The following is a 16,962-nucleotide window of genomic DNA, read 5'->3' on the forward strand; positions in this document are numbered from 1 at the left end:
AAGGGAATCAGCTCTCGATTGGTGGGTAGCTGGCTCTGACTTCCAAGAAACGGCTCTACGAGCCGATTTGATGGCAAAGACATGAGTCGGTTGCTGCATTCACCAATTCGCCTTTTCTTTCAGAGCATTGGTAAAAACTTTATGAGTAATGGCAATCTAACTGAATGGTATTCGCTATTTTAAATGGCTACATGATCCCAAAAGGCATGATGTAATGATCAAGGAAGAGAGCAAAAACCCGCGCAGAGGAAAACCACGTCAGTTGTGCGGGGACATGCCGCTATTGGCTTTCTGCAGCCAAAGTAACGCACCACTTTTGACCGTCAGTAACGATAATGGCGCTGTAACGCCAGAAAAAGTGACGAGTTAGATAACTTCATCACTGAAAAAAATAACGCCAGTTATTCCCAACACTGACCACCATATTCTTAATGGAGTATCCCCATACACAGGTGCTGATCGGAAAGCTTATAAAAGTCTGTATACTTACCAGTTCTTCATAGGCGGTATGCGTTTATGAACCTCCAGCGTGAAATGTCCCCCTCGTGTAAACGTTATTAAACCGCTTGGTATCTAAATTTTGTAGGGATGTAATAGAACAGTTGAAAACATTTACTTTGCCAAAATGACGTTTTATCTTCTGTTCATTCGTCTCTCGTTTTATACGTTGATCATTTGACAGTTCATTTCTGAGTAATAAGCATTATGGTAGAGCACATAACACTTTTCAATATATGTATATTGGAGATTACTGTTTTGAATAACTGGTTAATCGCAATAAAAGCTAACTACATTTACGTTGTAAGGAATGACAACGGTAAGCCACTAATGTTTGCTGATTAGCACTTGCTAACATATTATATTGAGTGTCTATAACGTGACTCATGACTACTTAACATAAAATTACTCTGAAAATCATCAATCGCACCTTGTAAAAAATACTCGCTGCAAATCCTGGAATAATTCAAGGGCTATCAGTCCCTCCGTTTGATTTTCAGATACACATCGTTGTCTTCTGTCGTCATCTTCTGGTTGGCACAGCAAAAAAAATCACCATGTCACGACCGGTACAAGCAGGGGACCCAAATGCGTAACGTTTCACACAATGCTTTATTAAGGGATCGGGTAAGTCAGGGCGAGAGGAAAAAGACAGCAATCTGGTGCTCGCTGGGCAGGACGAGCAGGAAGCCCTCGTGAACGTAGCGTGGCCGGAGATCGGAACAAGTCGGGCAGCCGGAACGGGAGACGGAGCGTGGTCGGAGATCGGAACAAGTCAGGTAACCGGAGAGGAGCGGGAAGCCAGAGTCAAAAATGCTTGCCTTGCATGTGCGGAGGTTCGCTAAAGGACTGACAAGGAGTGAACGAGAATGAAATGCCTAAATAGGGGGAGGTCTAATTAGGGAACGAGTGGCAGCTGGGGCAGAACGAGTGAGCGCAGGTGAGGGCAATTGGCAAATCATGAAACACTATTGTAAAAAGTTGTTGTTTTATTCTTCTGTTGTTGTTGTTGATGTTTGTTTCAACCGTTTGATTCACTGCTATCTGCTTAGGTGCTCCTGCTGTCCGTCATGGCTCTCTTTTTGCAGGGGAAGGCAACGTGACGTCACATTCAAAGGATCAATAGATATAGCTATTTAATTGAATTGAATTCAATTGAATTCAATTTAATTCAATTGAATTCAATTCAATTCAATTGAATTCAATTCATTTCATTTCATTTCATTTCATTTCATTTCATTTCAATTCAATTCAATTCAATTCAATTCAATTCAATTCAATTCAATTCAATTCAATTCAATTCAATTCAATTCAATTCTATTCTATTCTATTCTATTCTATTCTATTCTATTCTATTCATAATAAAAATTATAATAATACATTGTATTTTGAAGCGCCTTTCAGGACATCCAAGGTCGCTGTACATATAGTAGGACACAACAATAAAGGAAAGAGTAAAACAAAAGTAAAACAAGCAAGTAATAGAGAATAAAACGGTATGTGAGGCAGATGGTCAAGAAAAGGCAAGTCTGAAGAGGTGCGTTTTGAGTCTGGATTTGAAGGCGGAGACGGTTGCAGAATTTCGTAGGTCAGGCGGCAATGAGTTGCAGAGCTGGGGGGCAGAGCGGCTGAAAGCTCTGATGCCTATGGAGTCGAGGCGGGCAGGGGGTATATTCTATCGTATTCTATTCTAATTTATTCTATTCTATTCTAAAATATTTACAGATCCAAAACTGTTAATTAAAAAAAACTGTACACAAATGTATTACGTAAAAAGGGAGTTAGATGAGTGTTGCTATTAAGATTCAGGTGGAGATGGATGGTCATAAATAAAGAAAAAAACATGTAACATGGCTCTCCCCGATACTATTCATTTTAGTCAGATTCACCACCCTCATAAAAGGTGTTCACATTCAAATTTTCTTTGTATATTTTTGGTTTGATATGTGCACATGTTCTATTATTTGTTGTTGCAAGTCAATGTTAATGTTGTGGATAATGAAACGCTAGTTGCTTAGAAGATCTCATTTAAAAAGTAATTTTGTGCTGCTGTTATAAATTGTAATTCCATTACTATAGGTGACACTTTCCAACAAGATTTTAGATGGTGCAGAACATCATGATGCTGCTCATTGCGCCTCAGAAATTTTATTGAAAATACTGGTGAGTACTTCTCACATCAATTAAGTTATATTTGGTTGTACGTTGCAGTGCAAAAATGTGATTATTTCCATGTAAGTTTGCTTTCCTGTTTTTTGCAATTATCGTATACACGAAAGGAAAATATTGTTTGTCACAGTAAACTATCGGCCTTGAGGTCAGACTCCTCCGCTGGCGAACCGACTGACGCCCTCGCAAAAACCACACTTGACTTTCCGTTGCTCGCGCTTTACGTTTGTCTATGATGCAAATAAGAGACGTTCTGCAACAGCTTTGCACACAAGCGGAAAAATAAGTGGCAAACATCTATAGGTGTTCTCACATGCTTTTTCGCTAAAGCTTTTCAGAGACACTTGCTGATACAAATCACGTAATTCCAATTCCAGGTAAAGGTACAGCATATATTTCAATGTTGGCGATTTTTTTCGGATTGGAATTATATCGTCGATACATTCAATTGTTGTTCTAGAATCTGTACAAAAAACATCTAGATGGCATGGTTGTTGTCAATCAAGGTGGATAAAGTCCTTGAGAAGCTATATCATAGTCTCCATCGACATCAAAGTTTAACCGAGGGGAGCCCATGCGTCATACATTTCCGGGGTTGAGAAATACATTCACTTGGCATATTTGAAGAGTTTAAAATCTGTGAAGAATAAAAACATGTCGGTATGGGTTCACAGAACAACGAACCTGCATCAAATTGCTTTGCCATCCGTCTCCAAACTCGTTCCTTAAGACTCGAGAGCTCCAAATCACTCAAGATGGCTGCTCCCCCAATTGGTTTGTGGGTGTAGTTGCCAGAAAGCAAGACCTTTAACTGCTTGAATTTTAATGTTTTTCATGTTTTGTTTGAATACGATTTTGATTTTAGGATATTGTTTTAAGCTATATCCATCCTAATCAAAGGCACATGATATCTTGCCTATGTATAGAAAAATGGATATTCATGTCTTTTATATCGACTGTAACAAGAATTTTGTTTCTGCTAAATGTTATTGAACTATTTTCCATTGCACTATTGTGAGGATGCACTTGCAACTTAGGCTAGTCTCCAAGCACTACCTTGTACATATTTTTGCTTATGCAAAACATGCTTTTTATCTAATGCTCCTCTTTTAAGTCTTTATTACGTGTTTAGATAGATAGATAGATAGATAGATAGATAGATAGATAGATAGATAGATAGATAGATAGATAGATAGATAGATAGATAGATAGACAGACAGACAGACAGACAGACAGACAGACAGACAGACAGACAGATAGATAGATAGATAGATAGATAGATAGATAGATAGATAGATAGATAGATAGATAGATAGATAGATAGATAGATAGATAGATAGATAGATAGATAGATAGATAGATGGATAGATACTTTATTCATCTCTACAGGGAAATTCACATTTCCAGCAGCATCCCTTCGCTGACAAAAATACAATAATAAAGCAAAAGGAATACAATATACAAATACCCAACGTGACGTGCTGATACCCACTGTAGCGTGTTGTATAGAGTATTTAAATAGTGCTATCCTAGGAAAGTTTATCTTTGAGTGCCATGTCTAAACCTGTTGTGTTCATTATGTTGTTGTCAACGACAATAGAGAAAATTCTCATTCTGATTCTCATTTACACATTATTAGTATAGCCAGGGTATTACGAATGCAAACCTTGCTTCCTCTTCCCCTAAAATAATCATCAAAAGCATGGTTGCTCCCTAACAGAACAAGGCCCCAAAGAACAATGATTACAATTAAATGAATGAATGAAAGCGGCTTAGGGCACAGAGAAACCATGTGATAAAAGAGACAATTCTAATTCTAATAATGCAGATATTGAAGGCACTTGACTGGACTTACTTTCTCATTCACTAAGAGTGCAAATGTGTAGTTTACCTTTATTAAACAACCCGAGGAGAATTGAGTTAAATGATTTGTGCTTTAACTCTTTATGGTCGTCTTACAGGGATGCGGAAGAAATCCTCAAAGAAAAGGATCAAGGTTGTTTCCTCATCCGTGTCAGTGACAAAGCCGTCAGATACGTTCTTTCTTATAGGTGAGGATGTTGTAAAGATTTTTAGAGTCTACAAGTGACCAAAGTTGATCTGCCATCTTCCTGTTCCATCACGGGTCACATAGACCCGTTTGTCAAAAATAAATAAGGAAACAATTATTTAACATGCAATAGCTTTGTAGCTTCTGTTTTTCATTTTCACATGGTTTCATTTCATGATCCAAAATTGGATAATTATCGCAAAACAACATACTCCACTTGTGAGTTGAATTCCCGATCTTCTTATGTGTAACATGATTATACCGCTCTGAGGCATCAGTCAAGATTATTACCGTTTCAGAGGCCGCGATCGCTGTCGACACTTTGTGATCAAACAAAGTGACACTGGACTCTTTGTGCTCCTTGGAGCCGCAATAGGACATGACACACTCTCCGATCTCATTCTGCACTACAAGACATGGCCCATCCAGCCTTTTGGAGAGTATCTTTCATCGTCATACTTTGAGGTAAGGCCAATTTATCGTATTTTCCCAGGCTATCTGAAAAGCGGATTCACAAGGATTAGATATACAGACGCTCCCCTACTTACGACCATTCGACTTACGATAAACGGCAGATACTAACATTTTTTTCGGGATGTCAAAAAATATCCAGACATTGCTGTAAGTTAGATTTTGTATTCTGTCGCTTTTTGCGAGTTCAGAACATTACTGTGGTGCTTTTTTCTGCCGCTACTGGCGTGTTGACGCGTTGTGAGAGGTCACCCAGCATCCACCTGGAAGAAAAAAAATCTGCTTCCTCTTCCTCGTTCGTGTGTAAACATCCTATACTGTCCATAATATGTCCATACTATCTCCAGCGCACTAAGAACTTTGACATTTTTATTGTTTAATATCTTGTGCATCCAATCAATATGGTTGGTGTAAAGTGTAAAGAAGAGGCGAGACGTTTCTTTTGAAACAAAAGTGGAATAAGAAAGCTTGATGCGGTTGAGAAAATGGTTGGATCGCTTTTTGTTTCGGCCATTCTTTAACATGGAGGATGACCTCTTGAAGCTTATCTTCCAAAAGTAAGTTACACTTAACTTTATTTATCTCTGTAGAGCTCATTATTTGATGAAATGTTTGTTTTTTTAGTACAAAAAAATATAGGTTACTTATACAAGCCTTAGATATATTTATACAAACCCTAAACATACAAAATATAGCACTGAAGCAACTTACGAACAAATATCTTGTTCGTAAGTAGGGCCGCGTCTGGCTTACATGATTACGATGCATCGCTATTACTTGCAGTTACCATTTATGAATTATTCAAATAATTGTAATAGAGACACAAGATTTAATAATAATTGTACTCTATTAAATATTAATATTTTTTCAGAAAGTTGTTTTTTTTTCTTTTGCTGCAGCCCTAGCTCTTACAGTAGTCAGAATTGCATGCGACATATGGTTCAGTCTGTCTTATAGCCTGCAAAATATGGTAATTTAATTGATATAATTTTTATTTAATTTAATGTCATTTTTTGTGTTTGAAATAAACTTAAACTAAACTTTACATCAGGGTGTTCAAATATGGCATAGGGATCATCTGCAGCCAGCCAACCTTTCGTCATTTGCCCACAACATATACAAGAAATTATACTTACAAAGAAAATATATTTTAAACACTTTACAGGTTTATTTTGAAATCCAAAGATGCAAAATCTGAAAGTCAAAATGTTTCTTTATTAAACTGACCATATTTGTACAATTTTAAACTAACCTTACCGAAAGCTACTTGGCCTTGTTTAAAAAAAATAAAAAAATTGTTGTACTTAATAAATTATTTTGAATTAATTGAGGTAGCTGTTGCACGTAAAATAATCCAGTTATAAATTGGGAAACAAACCTTATAAAACAAGAAAAAATGTTAAAATAATCCATTATTTTTATTTTTAAAACTTATTTTGAAAAAATACTTTAAAAAAAGAAAGTGTTTTAATAATTATTTCCAGTTAAATAATTATATTAATATACAATATCTGCAATATCAGATTGTTTTACTCTTTTTAAGTATTGTTTTTATAAATTTTACTTGAAAAAATATACATTATTCCAATAAAAAGGCAAGAAATAACAATTTAACAAAATGATTTTCTAGCGGAACTACTTTTGGGGCAATGTGTCATTATATTTTGTGTATATTGCCTTCAGAAGTAAAGGTTTGGAAATGGATCCTTTACCTCCTTTTCTGAAAATTTTCTTTTTTTAGGCGCCATAAAGCATATATGAGGTGATTCAGAATGTGTCGCACGCTGAGAACAAAGTGGAAAGAAACTCAGAGCAGGAACTTTTCGAGCCAAAGAGCGAAAGAACACTTGATGTAAGATTTATTTTGTTTTTGCAGATGAAGTGGCTTACTTTGTCCGAAAGCCCAAGAGGCGCTATTCAGAGAATCTGAGGATAGCATTAGCAATGCTAGCTTCCGAGCCATATAGTCCTTCTCCTGGCATATTCACACAGCTAAACTAATTGTCCAGTCTGCCTGACTTCAGTCCACATAATCAGTACCACTATCAGTGTTGGGCACATTACTTTAAAAGAGTAATTAGTTATAGCTACTCATTATTTCTTCTAAAAAGTAAGTAAGTTAGTAACTGAGTTACTCTATAGTAAAAGTAACAAGTTACCAAGTAAAGTAACTATTTCTTTTACTTTAAAAATAAGTTGTATGTCAAAGAATTTGAATTTTCTGAACGGTACGCAAGTCAGGTGAATAGTGAATAACAGACAGGTAGTTGTGTTACAGAACCTTGTAATATTTATTGCACCTAACTAGCAACAGATTGATCCTACACTTTGAGGGCAACCAAAATAAACAGCAAACAATATAATAAAATAACAATCAGCAGTAAACAATATAGAGTGAGTTTAATAAATTAAATCTAACTCGAATAGTCCGTTGCAGAGATGGAAATCCAAGAACCGTCTTTTTCGGCTTGGCTCACTGAAAAGAGCGGGCTCTTTTGGCTCCCAAATGGCTCTTCTGGTTGTTTTTGTTGTTTAATCAATATATTCCTATTTATTATGTATTACTATGACTGACTTAAAAAGGTGAGAAAAGAGTAAAACTAACACTTCAACATTAACACTAAAAAACAAAAGGAACATAAATTAAAATTATTTTCAATCGACAAAGAAAAAGATAAGATACATTTTTTAACCTTTTCTATACACAACAAGTTTAAAGTAAACAGCCCAGAGTCCCTGAAAAAATACATTTTGAGTATTACAAGAGAAAAATAGAATCTCAAAGGGAATCAGCTCTCGATTGGTGGGTAGCTGGCTCTGACTTCCAAGAAACGGCTCTACGAGCCGATTTGATGGCAAAGACATGAGTCGGTTGCTGCATTCACCAATTCGCCTTTTCTTTCAGAGCATTAGTAAAAACTTTATGAGTAATGGCTATCTAACTGAATGGTATTCGCTATTTTAAATGGCTACATGATCCCAAAAGGCATGATGTAATGATCAAGGAAGAGAGCAAAAACCCGCGCAGAGGAAAACCACGTCAGTTGTGCGGGGACATGCCGCTATTGGCTTTCTGCAGCCAAAGTAACGCACCACTTTTGACCGTCAGTAACGATAATGGCGCTGTAACGCCAGAAAAAGTGACGAGTTAGATAACTTCATCACTGAAAAAAATAACACCAGTTATTCCCAACACTGACCACCATATTCTTAATGGAGTATCCCCATACACAGGTGCTGATCGGAAAGCTTATAAAAGTCTGTATACTTACCAGTTCTTCATAGGTGGTATGCGTTTATGAACCTCCAGCGTGAAATGTCCCCCTCGTGTAAACGTTATTAAACCGCTTGGTATCTAAATTTTGTAGGGATGTAATAGAACAGTTGAAAACATTTACTTTGCCAAAATGACGTTTTATCTTCTGTTCATTCGTCTCTTGTTTTATACGTTGATCATTTGACAGTTCATTTCTGAGTAATAAGCATTATGGTAGAGCACATAACACTTTTCAATATATGTATATTGAAGATTACTGTTTTGAATAACTGGTTAATCGCAATAAAAGCTAACTACATTTACGTTGTAAGGAATGACAACGGTAAGCCACTAATGTTTGCTGATTAGCACTTGCTAACATATTATATTGAGTGTCTATAACGTGACTCATGACTACTTAACATAAAATTACTCTGAAAATCATCAATCGCACCTTGTAAAAAATACTCGCTGCAAATCCTGGAATAATTCAAGGGCTATCAGTCCCTCCGTTTGATTTTCAGATACACATCGTTGTCTTCTGTCGTCATCTTCTGGTTGGCACAGCAAAAAAAATCACCATGTCACGACCGGTACAAGCAGGGGACCCAAATGCGTAACGTTTCACACAATGCTTTATTAAGGGATCGGGTAAGTCAGGGCGAGAGGAAAAAGACAGCAATCTGGTGCTCTCTGGGCAGGACGAGCAGGAAGCCCTCGCGAACGTAGCGTGGCCGGAGATCGGAACAAGTCGGGCAGCCGGAACGGGAGACAGAGCGTGGTCGGAGATCGGAACAAGTCAGGTAACCGGAGAGGAGCGGGAAGCCAGAGTCAAAAATGCTTGCCTTGCATGTGCGGAGGTTCGCTAAAGGACTGACAAGGAGTGAACGAGAATGAAATGCCTAAATAGGGGGAGGTCTAATTAGGGAACGAGTGGCAGCTGGGGCAGAACGAGTGAGCGCAGGTGAGGGCAATTGGCAAATCATGAAACACTATTGTAAAAAGTTTTTGTTTTATTCTTCTGTTGTTGTTGTTGATGTTTGTTTCAACCGTTTGATTCACTGCTATCTGCTTGGGTGCTCCTGCTGTCCGTCATGGCTCTCTTTTTGCAGGGGAAGGCAACGTGATGTCACATTCAAAGGATCAATAGATATAGCTATTTAATTCAATTGAATTCAATTGAATTCAATTGAATTCAATTCAATTCAATTCAATTGAATTCAATTCAATTCAATTCAATTCAATTCAATTCATTTCATTTCATTTCATTTCATTTCATTTCATTTCAATTCAATTCAATTCAATTCAATTCAATTCAATTCAATTCAATTCTATTCTATTCTATTCTATTCTATTCTATTCTATTCTATTCTATTCATAATAAAAATTATAATAATACATTGTATTTTGAAGCGCCTTTCAGGACATCCAAGGTCGCTGTACATATAGTAGGACACAACAATAAAGGAAAGAGTAAAACAAAAGTAAAACAAGCAAGTAATAGAGAATAAAACGGTATGTGAGGCAGATGGTCAAGAAAAGGCAAGTCTGAAGAGGTGCGTTTTGAGTCTGGATTTGAAGGCGGAGACGGTTGCAGAATTTCGTAGGTCAGGCGGCAATGAGTTGCAGAGCTGGGGGGCAGAGCGGCTGAAAGCTCTGATGCCTATGGAGTCGAGGCGGGCAGGGGGTATATTCTATCGTATTCTATTCTAATTTATTCTATTCTATTCTAAAATATTTACAGATCCAAAACTGTTAATTAAAAAAAACTGTACACAAATGTATTACGTAAAAAGGGAGTTAGATGAGTGTTGCTATTAAGATTCAGGTGGAGATGGATGGTCATAAATAAAGAAAAAAACATGTAACATGGCTCTCCCCGATACTATTCATTTTAGTCAGATTCACCACCCTCATAAAAGGTGTTCATATTCAAATTTTCTTTGTATATTTTTGGTTTGATATGTGCACATGTTCTATTATTTGTTGTTGCAAGTCAACGTTAATGTTGTGGATAATGAAACGCTAGTTGCTTAGAAGATCACATTTAAAAAGTAATTTTGTGCTGCTGTTATAAATTGTAATTCCATTACTATAGGTGACACTTTCCAACAAGATTTTAGATGGTGCAGAACATCATGATGCTGCTCATTGCGCCTCAGAAATTTTATTGAAAATACTGGTGAGTACTTCTCACATCAATTAAGTTATATTTGGTTGTACGTTGCAGTGCAAAAATGTGATTATTTCCATGTAAGTTTGTTTTCCTGTTTTTTGCAATTATCGTATACACGAAAGGAAAATATTGTTTGTCACAGTAAACTATCGACCTTGAGGTCAGACTCCTCCGCTGGCGAACCGACTGACGCCCTCGCAAAAACCACACTTGACTTTCCGTTGCTCGCGCTTTACGTTTGTCTATGATGCAAATAAGAGACGTTCTGCAACAGCTTTGCACACAAGCGGAAAAATAAGTGTCAAACATCTATAGGTGTTCCACATGCTCTTTCGCTAGAGCTTTGCAGAGACACTTGCTGATACAAATCACGTAATGCCAATTCCAGGTAAAGGTACAGCATATATTTCATTGTTGGCGATTTTTTTCGGATTGGAATTATATCGTCGATACATTCAATTGTTGTTCTAGAATCTGTACAAAAAACATCCAGATGGCATGGTTGTTGTCAATCAAGGTGGATAAAGTCCTTGAGAAGCTGCTGGAGGTTTGCTGTTAAGGTAAGAACTATATCATAGTCTCCATCGACATAAAAGTTTAACCGAGGGGAGCCCATGCGTCATACATTTCCGGGGTTGAGAAAAACATTCACTTGGCATATTTGAAAATAGTTTAAAATCTGTGAAGAATAAAAACATGTCGGTATGGGTTCACAGAACAACGAACCTGCATCACAATTGCTTTGCCATCCGTCTCCAAACTCGTTCCTTGAGACTCGAGAGCTCCAAATCACTCAAGATGGCTGCTCCCCCAATTGGTTTGTGGGTGTAGTTGCCAGAAAGTAAGACCTTTAACTGCTTGAATTTTAATGTTTTTCATGTTTTGTTTGAATACAATTTTGATTTTAGGATATTGTTTTAAGCTATCTCCATCCTAATCAAAGGCACATGATATCTTGCCTATGTATAGAAAAATGGATATTCATATCTTTTATATCGACTGTAACAAGAATTTTGTTTCTGCTAAATGTTATTGAACTATTTTCCATTGCACTATTGTGAGGATGCACTTGCAACTTAGGCTAGTCTCCAAGCACTACCTTGTACATATTTTTGCTTATGCAAAACATGCTTTTTATCTAATGCTCCTCTTTTAAGTCTTTATTACCTGTTTAGATAGATAGATAGATAGATAGATAGATAGATAGATAGATAGACAGACAGACAGACAGACAGACAGACAGACAGACAGACAGACAGACAGACAGACAGACAGACAGATAGATAGATAGATAGATAGATACTTTATTCATCTCCGCAGGGAAATTCACATTTCCAGCAGCATCCCTTCGCTGAGAAAAATACAATAATAAAGCAAAAGGAATACAATATACAAATACCCAATGTGACGTGCTGATACCCACTGTAGCGTGTTGTATAGAGTATTTAAATAGTGCTATCCTAGGAAAGTTTATCTTTGAGTGCCATGTCTAAACCTGTTGTGTTCATTATGTTGTTGTCAACGACAATAGAGAAAATTCTCATTCTGATTCTCATTTACACATTATTAGTATAGCCAGGGTATTACGAATTTAAACCTTGCTTCCTCTTCCCCTAAAATAATCATCAAAAGCATGGTTGCTCCCTAACAGAACAAGGCCCCAAAGAACAATGATTACAATTAAATGAATGAATGAAAGCGGCTTAGGGCACAGAGAAACCATGTGATAAAAGAGACAATTCTAATTCTAATAATGCAGATATTGAAGGCACTTGACTGGACTTACTTTCTCATTCACTAAGAGTGCAAATGTGTAGTTTACCTTTATAAAACAACCCGAGGAGAATTGAATTAAATGATTTGTGCTTTAACTCTTTATGGTTGTCTTACAGGGATGCGGAAGAAATCCTCAAAGAAAAGGATCAAGGTTGTTTCCTCATCCGTGTCAGTGACAAAGCCATCGGATACGTTCTTTCTTATAGGTGAGGATATTGTAAAGATTTTTAGAGTCTACAAGTGACCAAAGTTGATCTGCCATCTTCCTGTTCCATCACGGGTCACATAGACCCGTTTGTCAAAAATAAATAAGGAAACAATTATTTAACATGCAATAGCTTTGTAGCTTCTGTTTTTCATTTTCACATGGTTTCATTTCATGATCCAAAATTGGATAATTATCGCAAAACAACATACTCCACTTGTGAGTTGAATTCCCGATCTTCTTATGTGTAACATGATTATACCGCTCTGAGGCATCAGTCAAGATTATTACCGTTTCAGAGGCCGCGATCGCTGTCGACACTTTGTGATCAAACAAAGTGACACTGGACTCTTTGTGCTCCGTGGAGCCGCAATAGGACATGACACACTCTCCGATCTCATTCTGCACTACAAGACATGGCCCATCCAGCCTTTTGGAGAGTATCTTTCATCGTCATACTTTGAGGTAACCCAATTTATCGTATTTTCCCAGGCTATCTGAAAAGCGGATTCACAAGGATTAGATATACAGACGCTCCCCTACTTACGACCATTCGACTTACGATAAACGGCAGATACTAACATTTTTTTCGGGATGTCAAAAAATATCCAGACATTGCTGTAAGTTAGATTTTGTATTCTGTCGCTTTTTGCGAGTTCAGAACATTACTGTAGTGCTTTTTTCTGCCGCTACTGGCGTGTTGACGCGTTGTGAGAGGTCACCCAGCATCCACCTGGAATGAAAAAAATCTGCTTCCTCTTCCTCGTTCGTGTGTAAACATCCTATACTGTCCATAATATGTCCATACTATCTCCAGCGCACTAAGAACTTTGACATTTTTATTGTTTAATATCTTGTGCATCCAATCAATATGGTTGGTGTAAAGTGTAAAGAAGAGGCGAGACGTTTCTTTTGAAACAAAAGTGGAATAAGAAAGCTTGATGCGGTTGAGAAATTGGTTGGATCGCTTTTTTTTTCGGACATTCTTTAACGTGGAGGATGACCTCTTGAAGCTTATCTTCCAAAAGTAAGTTACACTTAACTTTATTTATCTCTGTAGAGCTCATTATTTGATGAAATGTTTGTTTTTTTAGTACAAAAAAAATATAGGTTACTTATACAAGCCTTAGATATACTTATACAAACCCTAAACATACAAAATATAGCACTGAAGCAACTTACGAACAAATATCTTGTTCGTAAGTAGGGCCGCGTCTGGCTTACATGATTACGATGCATCGCTATTACTTGCAGTTACCATTTATGAATTATTCAAATAATTGTAATGGAGACACAAGATTTAATAATATTTGTACTCTATTAAATACTAATATTTTTTCAGAATGTTGTGTTTTTTTCTTTTGCTGCAGCCCTAGCTCTTACAGTAGTCAGAATTGCATGCGACATATGGTTCAGTCTGTCTTATAGCCTGCAAAATATGGTAATTTAATTGATAGAATTTTTATTTCATTTAATGTCATTTTTTTGTTTTTGAAATAAACTTAAACTAAACTTTACATCAGGGTGTTCAAATATGGCATAGGGATCATCTGCAGCCAGCCAACCTTTCGTCATTTGCCCACAACATATACAAGAAATTATACTTACAAAGAAAATATATTTTAAACACTTTACAGGTTTATTTTGAAATCCAAAGATGCAAAATCTGAAAGTCAAAATGTTTCTTTATTAAACTGACCATATTTGTACAATTTTAAACTAACCTTACCGAAAGCTACTTGGCCTTGTTTAAAAAAAAAAAAAAAAATTGTTGTACTTAATAAATTATTTTGAATTAATTGAGGTAGCTGTTGTACGTAAAATAATCCAGTTAAAAATTGGGAAACAAACCTTATAAAACAAGAAAAAAAGTTAAAATAATCGATTATTTTTATTTTTAAAACTTATTTTGAAAAAATACTTTAAAAAAAAATGTGTTTTAATAATTATTTCCAGTTAAATAATTATATTAATCTACAATATCTGCAATATCAAATTGTTTTACTCTTTTTAAGTATTGTTTTTATAAATTTTAATTGAAAAAATTTACATTATACCAATAAAAAAGGCAAGAAATAACAATTTAACAAAATTATTTTCTAGCGGAACTACTTTTGGAGCAATGTGTCATTATATTTTGTGTATATAACCTTCAGAAGTAAAGGTTTGGAAATGGATCCTTTACCTCCTTTTTCTGAAAATTGTATTTTTTTAGGCGCCAGAAAGCATATATGAGGTGATTCAGAATGTGTCGCACGCTGAGAACAAAGTGGAAAGAAACTCAGAGCAGGAACTTTTCGAGCCAAAGAGCGAAAGAACACTTGATGTGAGATTTATTTTGGTTCTCCTAATGTCTCTATCAAGGCTTCTCTAACTTGTGTTCTGCACATCGTACCAGAAAACTTCAGTTTAGCTATACCCCATAAAAGCAAAAAAAATTTCATGGGTATGCTAGGTTAAGAGTGCCTTTTTGTCAGCCACAAGCGCGCACGCAAAACCAAGAAAAAACACAGAATAGCAATATGCTTATGATAGAAAAGCAATAAAAATATATTTATTTAAACTATAATAATACAAATGTGTTATCCAAAACAGGAGGTACCACCAGTGCAAAGAAGGGGAAGGCACCATAAAACCTGTCCAGCTAGTAACCCAAACAGGATGATGTACGCTCAGTTTCAAAAGAAGGAGACCAGGGACTTCCGAGCAAGTCAGCAGCCTGTACATACGGACATTTGTCTCAGTGCTACTGGAAAGAGAGTTGTAAAACTCACCACACTGGATCAGGACACCAGGAAACAATGTCCTCTGTCTGCACCAGAGTTTTCTCTGCTTGACTTGGCAGAGTTCCCTTCACGATCAAGCTGTTCTGCAAATAAAAACAGGCCACGAACGCCAGAGAAGATAAACACGTGCACAAAACCTCAAAGCACCCATAGCGCTGACCACCTTTCTCATGACTCTATCTATTTCCTGGCTGGTAAGCCTGGTAACCTCCACAGTACCTACCCAGAAACCACACCACACACACCACATCACCATCGTGACCTAGTGCACGTCGAGGTACACGTGGAAGCCTACAGAAGCCCCATTTCTCAAAATGACATCTAAGGGTTCATCCCTGGCTAGTGATGGGCCAAACGTACTACAAAGCAAAGCGTTCTAGGAACATAATTTCAGTTTCATGGCAGCGAGTACTGTAACGTGTAATGGCTACAATTTGGTAATTCAAATCACGTTTTTACTTCATGTGTCACTACGCTACTTTATAGATGCATATCATCAATTATAGTGTACTCCAATTGTGGAGTACTCTTGCTTTCCTTGCGTTGTCAATTGTCATTTGTTTAGCACTTACCCCAAGAAGTCTCAAAGGGCTGTGGAAACTACAGACTACCATTACACCATCACCTGATCCGAAACCTACATGAGGAAAATGAAGAAACATTTACCAATAAAATACAACTGAATACACTGGCACTGTCTCAAGCACAGAACTAAAAACGCAGAATTTCTCCTCATGTAGATATTGTCTCTCCCGTATATACCCGCATCCAGGCCAAATTCACAACTTTAAAATAAAACACTGAATCATGAGGTCAACTTGTATGCGCATATTTGGTTGTGTGTCACCAATAGCAAATGGTAGGAAGAGCGTGGGGAGGGATGTGTGCCTTATACAGAAACAACAAAGTCAACATGGAAATCAGGAGCACAGAATTTATGGTAAATATGTGCTGAACGTTTGAAGAAAATCATGAAGTGGTTTGACGCCTAGAGACCAAACACAGTCCATTGTGCTATGTGTTCGTTAAGAATCCCTCAAGATTGGGTAAGCTAAGAAATATAAAGGGTTAACTGCTAACACCGTTGGTGCACATGTTTTTTACTACTTCTTTTGATATGAGGTTATCTTAAAGCAGTTTTAGAGGATGTTCTTTATATGGTAATTTGTAACTAGCTCGATACTTTCAAAGTATCGTGCTTCTTTTTGGTGTCAGTAATCTGAGGGAGTAGCTGAATTACTTTTTGAAGGAAGTTACTATGAATCGTAACTCCCTGGCACAGATGACATTGAAAACCTGAAATATTTAATCGCATGAATGAGTCAGTGGAGGACCTTAATCATTTTCAAGTAGTACAGGATGGATTTCACTTCTGGATTTATAGTACCGGTAAGTCCAATTTCCTAGCTTACAAACATAACTCTCAATTAACTTCATCATGCTCAAAAATGTACATTGGAAAATTAATCTACAACCATCACTTTTCTGTCGGCTAAAAAATGCAGGATTACAGAGGATGGTAATTCTCAAATTTTCATCTGAAACCAGTCTGTACAGAAACACTTTTGTCTTTAC

General features: G+C 36.7%; 1 protein-coding gene across 1 annotated transcript; it reads left to right on the plus strand.

Moving 5' to 3' along the window:
* Window positions 1-10,983: 10,983 nt before the first annotated feature.
* Window positions 10,984-15,712, plus strand: LOC148362697 (uncharacterized). The gene is made up of 7 exons (XM_088340455.1): window positions 10,984-11,008; window positions 11,092-11,180; window positions 11,337-11,461; window positions 12,513-12,602; window positions 12,901-13,066; window positions 14,817-14,927; window positions 15,197-15,712. Exons 1-7 carry the CDS (start codon window positions 10,996-10,998, stop codon window positions 15,710-15,712), a joined length of 1,110 nt encoding a protein of 369 aa, XP_088196581.1. The 5' UTR covers window positions 10,984-10,995.
* The last annotated feature ends 1,250 nt before the right edge of the window (window positions 15,713-16,962 follow it).

This window comes from Urocampus carinirostris, chromosome 7 (assembly GCF_059441175.1).
Source record: "Urocampus carinirostris isolate Australia breed hairy pipefish chromosome 7, RoL_Ucar_1.0, whole genome shotgun sequence".
NCBI classification, from domain to species: domain Eukaryota; kingdom Metazoa; phylum Chordata; class Actinopteri; order Syngnathiformes; family Syngnathidae; genus Urocampus; species Urocampus carinirostris.

Bases quoted from the DNA above. Each gene is read 5' to 3' on its own strand.
- LOC148362697 (XM_088340455.1), top strand. The intron at 13,067-14,816 runs GTAACCCAATTT...GTATTTTTTTAG, and splicing joins TTTCATCGTCATACTTTGAG to GCGCCAGAAAGCATATATGA. The intron at 14,928-15,196 runs GTGAGATTTATT...TATCCAAAACAG, and splicing joins AGAGCGAAAGAACACTTGAT to GAGGTACCACCAGTGCAAAG.